This window comes from Quercus lobata, chromosome 7 (genome assembly GCF_001633185.2).
Source record: "Quercus lobata isolate SW786 chromosome 7, ValleyOak3.0 Primary Assembly, whole genome shotgun sequence".
Taxonomy (NCBI): domain Eukaryota; kingdom Viridiplantae; phylum Streptophyta; class Magnoliopsida; order Fagales; family Fagaceae; genus Quercus; species Quercus lobata.
Genome location: NC_044910.1, coordinates 17,489,124 through 17,498,921, shown reverse-complemented (window position 1 = coordinate 17,498,921; position 9,798 = coordinate 17,489,124). Strand labels below are relative to the sequence as shown.

General features: G+C 29.3%; 1 protein-coding gene across 1 annotated transcript; it reads left to right on the top strand.

Annotated features, from left to right (window-relative positions):
* Positions 1-6,504: 6,504 nt before the first annotated feature.
* Positions 6,505-8,654, top strand: LOC115951256 (cation/calcium exchanger 1). The gene has a single exon (XM_031068439.1). It carries the CDS (start codon positions 6,695-6,697, stop codon positions 8,453-8,455), a length of 1,761 nt encoding a protein of 586 aa, XP_030924299.1. The 5' UTR covers positions 6,505-6,694; the 3' UTR covers positions 8,456-8,654.
* The last annotated feature ends 1,144 nt before the right edge of the window (positions 8,655-9,798 follow it).

Below are 9,798 nucleotides of genomic sequence, written 5' to 3'. Positions count from 1 at the left end.
ACGAGTCATTAGTTAAGTGATAACAGCCAGACGCCACTGTCCAATTTTTTTTTTGCACTGAACACACTACAATGCAGACATGTGTTTAAAACTAGATATGTCTCCAAATCGTAATGTATTTAGTGCAAAAAAAAGCTAGCATTAGAAACAAGCTTCACCCTTAATTAAGAACTCTTATTTTGCTCTACACCAAAAGAGGAATGATTTTATAGACCCTTCAGAACAAAGTGTAAAAAAAAAGGAAAAAAGAAAAAGAAAAAAGAACTCAAATACTGCCTAGGGTGAGCCTTATTGCCCAAAATCATTTAACTAATAGTGTGCTATTTGTTGTCTTTCGTTCTGGATTACATTACATATCTGTCAAGCGCTTGGGTCAAGTCAAGCACCTGATTTCGTAAAAATTGGAGAACCTGATTTGCTCTCTCGAGTTCAAAACAAAACCTTTCCTTACAAATGATGTGATATTTGTTCCTTCACTTGTCCTGAATCTCTAACATGTGTTTGTGTTCAAGTATCAGCTTTCTTAAAAATTAGACAACCTTTTTCTCTCTTTCGTACGTGTGTCTTCTTTATACTTTTTTCTTATGTTTGTTAATTTTCAAAGGAACTCAAACCTGGCAAATGAATTTCACCTCGATACCTAGGTAATTTCCTCCTAAAATTAATTTTATTTAGGGAAAATCACAACTTACCTATTTGTGGTATGACCAAAATTTAAGTTATTTATCTGTGATTTGAAATTTGACACTTTATCCATCTGAGATTAGCTCAGTTAGAGTTTCGTAACTTAACTTTGTTAAAAATATAGTTAAATATGTAATTTTGCTCAACTTTTATGTCTCTCTCCTCCAAAAAAAAAAAAAAAAATACAAGATTAAATAAGATAAAAAAGAATCCAATGGAACACTTGCATAATGGGATTTCAAATCACAGGTAGACAACTTAAATTTCAATCAAACCTTAAGTGGGCAAAGTATTAAGTTTTAAACCACAGGTAAGCAACTTAAATTTCGGTCAAACCACAGGTGGTTAAGTTGTAATTTGCCATTTTATTTATATTAATTAAATAAATAATTAATAAAGTACATTAATTGAATGTAAATTTAAGTGAGATTAATGCTTTCTAAAAGTTGAGCAATCACCATTACTTTATGAACTAGTCATTAACACATGCAATACACAAAAAAGTTCGATAAAAAATATTTTTATGACACTCATTTAAAATATAAGTAATAATTAAAAAAAAAAATTCAAATTAGAGAATTTATAGAAAATAATGAACTTTATTTAACTAGAGATCTGCTATAAAAATCAACCTTAGTTTAATCCAAATTTATTTAGTATTGAGTTGCAGACAATGAGTTATAAGTAGTTCAAATTAACATAATTTTAATATTATTTGTAAATCTAAAAACCAAATTGAAAAATAAATTGGAATGATGACGAAAAATTGTGGGATTTCAAAAGTTTGTGGTAACATTAGAAAAAATTAACAAAAAGAGAAAGGTTTTCATAATTTCATTTCATATTATTGCTAGCTAGTAAGTTTATGTTAGAGTACATAGATGTGTTAGCAAATCTTAGAGTCAAAATATGTCAAAATTGAGTTGTTTGATTAAAATTTGTGTTTAGGTTGAGATTGGGTCTAAAGCTACTAGAATACAACAATGAAAGATGATGAGTTGATGATATTATGCCTGTAGCTTGTATTTCAAAACCGACAGAAAAGCATTAAAAAAAGAAAAAGAAAAAACAAGCCTCATACCCATATTCGATTCACTTATTCAAGCCTGATATTCATACATCATTCACTTCTTCCTTTTTTTTATTATAATTTTTATGTATTTTTGTTGATATATCTCTGTCTTTTTATTGTATAAATCAAAATTATTTGACAAGGTATAGAAATAAAATATTTTCATTTCAAAAGTTATAAAAGAAAATCAATGATAAAAAAATAAAATAAAGAAGAAAAAGTCTTAATAGAAGAGACCAAAGAAACCCATTTCATTTGAAAAGTATTAAAGTTCAAATTATTTATGTAATACTCTAAATAAATTTTGATAAGATAAGTGTATAAGTAGTAAAATTTGGAAACAACTATATAACAATTCCATAATATGATATTGTTTTCCAGTCAAACTCTACAAATTTAGTTGCTGAATTAGTTATTATATGGTTTACAATTGTTATAATCTAATCATTTTATGAGTTTAATAAAAAGTTAAAAACTAACATAAACTGTATTTTAGGTCTATTGATTTATGAAAAATCATTGCATGGGTATTATAAATAGAATTTTGAATATAAAAAAATTACAATACAACTATATACAATATATATAATATGTGTGTGATATGTGCATGTACACAATGTGTTTCTATCTACATATGTTCACAAGTGTATGAAGACATATATATTAGTTATAAATTTTGCCTCTTCTAAGGTAAAATCCTAACCCTGCCACTGTAGACAATGAGTTTTAATTAATCTTTTTCTTTTGAAGAGAGTTTTAATTAATCAAAACTAATATAATTTAACATTTTTTGTAACTATAGAAACCAAATTGAAAAATATAAATTAGAACATCATTGAAAAATATATATTAGAATGATGATATGAAAAATAAGGATTTTCAAAACCTTTTGTAGCAATATTAGAATAAGTGAAAAAAATTAATTGTTTTCATTTTATATTATTTCTTGTTTCTACCCCACCCCACCCCACGCAAGTATTTGACATTTCAACAATATATATAAGTACCGTACATCCTGGGTGCGATGGTCACTCCATAAGTATAAGTGTTTGTGGAGTGTTGAGGGGCGAGGCAAGGACTGAGGTTCAAGTTTCTAGGAGGGAGTTTCACACACATATACACTTATATTAGATTAGAGTAGAATTTCTATCTTGTATCAAAATAATATATATTTATTTGTAATACATATTTATTTAATATGTATTAATAAATAAAAAGAGAAATGTAGAAAAGCACATGCTAAGTTTAAATAGATTTTTTTTTATAGAGAGAATCAAACCAATTTAATCAAGACTTGTTTAGTGTTGTGTTGTTTCACTAAAAGTGATGGTAAGTTCTAATAAGTTCAAACTAGCATAGTTTAATAATATTTGTAACTCTAACAGGCTTTCAAAATTTTATGTAGAAAAAATTTACAAAAAAATTAAAGAATTTCATTTTATAATATATATGATATAAATAACAAAAATAATTCAATTGTAAAAAAAAAGGAGCTATGTCTACTATCTTTTTGTACTCTACCATATGTTAAATGTGCGTGCATTTTTATATATAAATCTTAGTTGCACTATAGTAGTAGTAGTTGTTTTTTTGTTTTTTTTTTTTGGTTGAGAATTTGGATACTATTTTGCATTGACTTTCTTGTAAGGTTTTTTATTATTTATTTATTTATTTATAATTTAAAATTTTTATTTATTTAAAGAAGTTAGACATCTATTCTTTGTTGTGGATTTTTTATAACTCAGTTGAATATATAATAAAAAATAAGTTACTTTTTTTTAGGAAACGGTAATACTTATTAGAACACACAAACACGAAAGTAGTATATAGGTTTTTTTAAATAGATATATAATATATTATAGTACTAGAGTACCACTACAAAAATGCCTAAACTTTGTAATAGGAACTTGGAGTTATAAGACCTAAAAAAAAGTTACTTTGATTGGAAGTAATAAGATGAAAATAATAGTCACTAACTATATTTATTAGGTGAAGCACAATTAATTGAAGGGAAAAGTTTTTGATTGTTTTAAATCATATGTGTACATAGGATGGAGGAAGATGCTAAAGTCAAGGATGAAGCTAGGCATTTTTTTTTTTAATTATTATTATTATTATTATTTGTTAAATTTAAGGTTCGGGATGGAGATTTTATTTCATGGATTTTGTGAGAGAATAAGGACCGTAGTTCAAATGCATTTAATACTTTATTAAATGATCTTTTATATGTTTTTTTTTTTAAAAGTAAAGTCAATATATATATACACAATGAATTTGTGCGTGTGTAAGCCAATGAATTATTAAAATGTGTATTGTCTCTTTTTTAAAAGTGTTCATTACAGCTCATAATTAAGTATTTACTAATTTTTAACATGTGCTCCAATGGCACTAGTTAATTGGACCTTTTCTTAATGCTATCATATAATTTAGATATGATCCCAGGATAATATATGATAAAATATTGGTGTTTTGGAAGCAAAAGTCAAAAATGTTTTTGTGTCAGAAGCCGGCGCAAGAACAAGATCTAAAAAATCGGTGAAAATACACCTTCAATAATAATTGGAAGCCATGATACTACGATCAGACCTATTTGGATTCCTCTCAATTATGAAGTATAGAGTAGGATTACACTTTTCTATTATTTGGTTGAATTCCAGTACACGTATTAAGTCATAACTTTTGTCACAACTATCTTACGCGACAGTATGCAACTGGTTGCTTATCACTTTAATATAAACTTGAAACTTTTTCTCTACCATTAACATTAGTAGTTTGCTAATTATCGACAAAAATTATGTTTTAATTTGTAGTGCTATAATTTTTTGAGAATGGAAATGGCAATGGCAAGATAGTAGGATGGATGGTTAATAAATAATAACTTAATATCCATACGGGCCCACGATTTCTCGTCCTCCGAACCTGGGCTGAAAATTGGATGGCTCCAAAGTGAAAAATCGTACTGACCATTTTGCCCCTTGTGATTTAGCAAACTTCTTTATATTTTGTGTTTTCCTGATTTTCTTTTGGCTTCAACCGTAAAAAGGTTATACGAATTAAGATATGACTAAAAGGATCTTTTTTTTTTGGTTGAGAAAAAGACTAAAAGGATCTTAATATAGGTAAAAATGACATGAAAATAGATAGAGGTATTTTTAAATTGGAAAAATGCATACATAATTGATTTAAAATCATATTATAATTTTAACCAAAATGAATTTTTGGAGTGATTTTTTTTTTAAAGAAAGGAAAATTAAAGAATATTTGTAATATACATATATATATATATATGTATGTATGTATGTATGTGTGTGTGTACATATTTTTCATACACTGTTATAATGGTAATTATCATCTAATATATTTGATATTTTTTGGTATTTTCCTTCCAAAAATGTTAGAAAAGCACAATAAATTTCATAATTTTTTTTCACAATATTGATGGGGTAGATTATAATTATAGAACATCACTTTCCACTAATATTATTTTAATTACACATCAATCACAACATTTTATGTCATCAGTTATAAAAAAAATTGTAAATTGTTTTGTGTATCTAATCTTATTTTATTTCTTCTCTACCAAAAAGTAAAAGGAAATCAATATTAATTATTTTTTATTGGTTCACTTTTCTATCTTTCTTGCCAAACAATTATGATATAAATTTTTTTTTCCTTCATTTTTTCCAACCTCCTTACTAAGTAGAACATTCTTTGAAGTCCTTTGTATTACAATATAGAGAATACTAAATTTAAATAATAGTTATAGATTAAACGTTACTTATAAAAATTCTTTTCAAAATTTACTTGATTATGAGGATAAGGGTAATATTAAATCGGTCCGATCAATGTATGCCTTTAGGGCATTAATTAATCATCTATTTTATAAAACGTTTTATGAAAAATTGAAAAAGATTGCAAAAAAATTTAATCACTTTTTCATTAAAAAAAAAAGTTTCCTTAAAATGATTTATTAATGGATGCCCTAAGGGCATCCGTTAGTAAAACCCATATTAAATTGCTTTCAAATTTCAAAAATTAAATTAACATAATTGAAGGTTCAATTAATAGAATCTTTTTTTATCGAATAAGTAATTTGGGTATGAATCTCACCTATACAAAAAAAAAAAAAAAAACCACTTGGTATCTTTGTCTTATGATAAAATATAATAATTATGGAGTAAACGTGGTAAATTTAATTGTAAGTTTATCTCCCTTACGAGACTTAATGTGACTCACATATAATTTATCCTAATTATTTAATTGGTATATATTTAGATTTATTTAATATAATAATAATGAGAGTGACAGCTAAATATTCATCCAATTAGAAATCTATTTGTAAAGATAAATTAATATGTTATTTAGTGAACACACACTGAAACCATAATTTTCAGTTAAATTCATTGATGGAAGGAGTATAAAAGAGAACCAAGGTAAAAATGAAATGGATCAATAGTTAATTTTTTTAAAAGAAGCTTGTTTTTTTGGTCAATGGGTTTTCTAGTGTATAAACATATATCAGAAGAAATCCTTTCTAATTTATTATTCATGCAGTAAGATTTTCTGAACAAATCACTTGAATAACTATTTCTCAAAAAAAAAAAAAAAAAAAAAAAAAAATCACTTGAATAACAATGAAAGGAGGAATGTTTTCTGTCCTTACATCAAATCCTATAGCATCTTTTACAAAAAATTGTATATAAAATAAAAACAATAGAGTGAGAAGAAAGAAACAGAGATTCCTCATACAGTCAGAGTCACTGTCTCACTCTCATCATTATTTTAAAACTTCCTTCTTCTAGCGAAGGCTATCCTCCTACTCACTCAACTACCAAAAGACAACCTCTTCCTCGCCAGAACTTCCTCAACAGCATCATCATGGACTTCTTCAATTCTCTAAATCTTCCCCTTTGACACCTCCATTACAACCTTCTCTAAATGGCAACTTCATCTTCCTTATTTCGATCCAAAAAACTCTCTCTTTTCCTCAACCTATCCTTCCTCTTACTACTCACTCTATATCTCAAAACCAATCTCTTTCCCTCCAACCTTAACTCAACTTTGTTTCACCTATCCTCCAATATTAGACCCCCAACAACCACCATCTCCCATCATCGCCTCCTCAGTGATATCACCACAAATGGTTGCACCGGCCTTCAAAAGTACACTGATAATAAGTACAAGTGCTTCTATGTCAAAACACATATTGGCTGCAGGCCTAAAGGGTACATAGATTATCTCCAAATCTTTTACTGCAATTTTGGCCAATTTCCTATTCTGGGTCATTTTGTACTTCTGTTATGGCTTCTTGTTTTGTTCTATCTATTGGGAAATACAGCTGCAAACTATTTCTGTTCCTCTTTAGAAAGCTTGTCTAAGATCTTGAAGCTCTCACCTACAATAGCTGGAGTCACCCTCCTTTCACTAGGAAATGGTGCTCCTGACGTCTTTGCTTCTATTGTCTCTTTCACAAGATCAAGCAATGGTGGTCTTGGGCTTAATAGTGTCTTGGGGGGTGCCTTCTTTGTGTCTAGTATTGTTGTTGGAATTATAAGTATTGTAATTAACTCTCATCGGATTTCGGTTGATAAGTGTAGCTTTATTAGAGATGCCCTCTTCTTCCTCTTCTCTCTTTTTTCCCTACTCTTGATTGTAGCTATTGGGAAAATCAACTTGTGGGGTGCCATTTGTTTTACTTCTATTTACTTGGTTTATGTTTGTGTTGTCTCGGCAATGCATTTCTTCTGTGGAGATAAAGACAATGGGGTTGGGCACGTGGGGGAGGCTGGCATACCATTACTCGGTTATATTGATGATGAAAAACCAGTCTTGAAATCCGGTCTTGAAGAACAAGAACAAATTGCGAACTTTTTGAATCTTAATCCAGAAATTTGTTACTATGTTGCCAAAATTGTACAAGTTTTAGAGTTGCCACTTTACTTGCCAAGAAGACTGACTATACCTGTTGTTAGCGAGGAGAGTTGGTCTAAGCCTTATGCAGTTTTATCAGTAACTTTGGCACCACTTTTGTTAGCAGCCCTTGCTAACACCCAGAGAGAAAATGTGAGCTTAAGGAGCAGCCTGGTGACTTACTTTACAGCGGGGTTAATTGGGATGGTTTTTGGGAATCTTGCATGTGTGACCACAAAAAAGTCTAGCCCACCAAAGAGGTGTTTGTTTCCTTGGCTAGCTGGAGGATTTTTAATGAGTGTCACCTGGACTTATATTATTGCTGAGGAATTAGTATCTTTGTTGGTTTCTCTTGGTCATATAATTGGGGTAAGCCCTTCAGTTCTGGGGTTGACTGTTCTTGCTTGGGGAAACTCACTTGGAGATTTGATAGCCAATATTGCTATGGCAATCAATGGTGGGGCAGATGGGGCCCAAATTGCTATATCAGGATGCTATGCTGGACCCATGTTCAATGTGTTGATGGGTTTGGGTTTGTCACTTGTTTTTTCATCATTTTCTGAATATCCATCTTCATTTGAAATTCCTGGAGATCCTTCTCTCTACGAGACTCTGGGGTTTCTTATGGCAAGCGTGCTTTGGGCTCTTGTGATATTGCCCAAAAAAAATATGAGATTGGATAAGTCTCTTGGATATGGGCTTTTGATCATTTACTTTTGCTTTCTGTTCCTAAGGCTAGCATGGGCTTTTGGTCTTCTGAATCTTCATGGGAGCTCCTTCAAAGTCTAAAATGGCGAGCTGCTTTTAAATGGAGGAACTTTATGTACATTATGATAAATTGCACTGCACTACTGTGTCTGTATGCAGCAATACGCGAACTTGGTTTTCTTTCTTCCCCCTTAAAAAGGTGGGATTCTTTTCTATTATTGAACTTTTAATATTATGTTGTTGAACACTACCATAAGAATCAAAATTTCCTTGCAGTAAATAGCAAAAATTTCTTTGATTATTTTTCTTTGATTTATAATTGTTCTTTTAGGACTATAACTTTTACCATAATTCTAACTTGATAATTTGTGACTAGCTATCTATCAATTTTATATAAACCTATTATTGTTTTCTCTACCACTCATAATCACATAAGGGTTGTCACAAAAATTATGTCTACAGACTTTCATGAGTTATAAACTAGGTGGCAGGGGCAGATCTACTCCCCAAAAGTTTTTAAAAATTATTTAGGATTTGTTTGAGATCCACTTATTTTGTTGAAATTAAAAACTTTTTGCTAATAGTACTGTAGTTTAAGATAAAAATTAGCTGAAATAGTACAATGAAACCCATGAATAGTACTACAAAGTGCAGTGAGACCTGTGAATAGTAGTAAAAATAAGTTGAATAGTAAAATAAATTGGCAAAAATTATTTTTGCCAAATGAACACTTAGTACCTGTTTAGGTACTGATTATATTGGCAGTGTCTGCGTTTCACCTTTTTTTTTTTTTTTTTTTTTTGAGAAGAGCGTTAACTGAGTTCCAGTGGGTCTCGTGCACTATTCACGAGACCTATAAACCTTTTTTTTCAACAAAACTTTAATTAAAAATGAGTCACATGATACTATTCACACATTTAAAAATTATTTTGTTATAGTGTTTTCAGTTTTTAACAAAATAACCGATATCCAAACAGACCCTAAGGGTCTGTTTGGATACCGCTTATTTTGCTAAAACTGAAAACTTATTACTGAAAGTACTGTAGATAAAGGTAAAAGTTAGCTAAATTAGTACATTGAGGCTTATGAATAATACTAAAAATTGCAATGGAGGCCATGAATAGTAGCAAAAATAAGCTGAATAGTGAAATAATTTTAATTTTTCATTGGTATCCAAATGAAGGCTTTAAGTAGGTAAAATTTCATACTTGAACCATTTTTCTAAGAATTGGCACCCACATGGAAAATTATTTGACTCCCTATTTGCGCACGTTAGTGTTCCTTCTAAACTTACTTTACACCTTTTAATATTTTCACTCATTTATTATTAGTCTTTACTATTAAAATTGTCATGACCCAAATCTATAGAACATGAATTTAGATGCATGACTAACCTGCTGAACTTATAAAACTCCATAAACATA

Coding starts and splice junctions, on each gene's coding strand:
- LOC115951256 (XM_031068439.1), top strand. CDS start 6,695: ATGGCAACTTCATCTTCCTTATTTCGATCCAAAAAACTCTCTCTTTTC.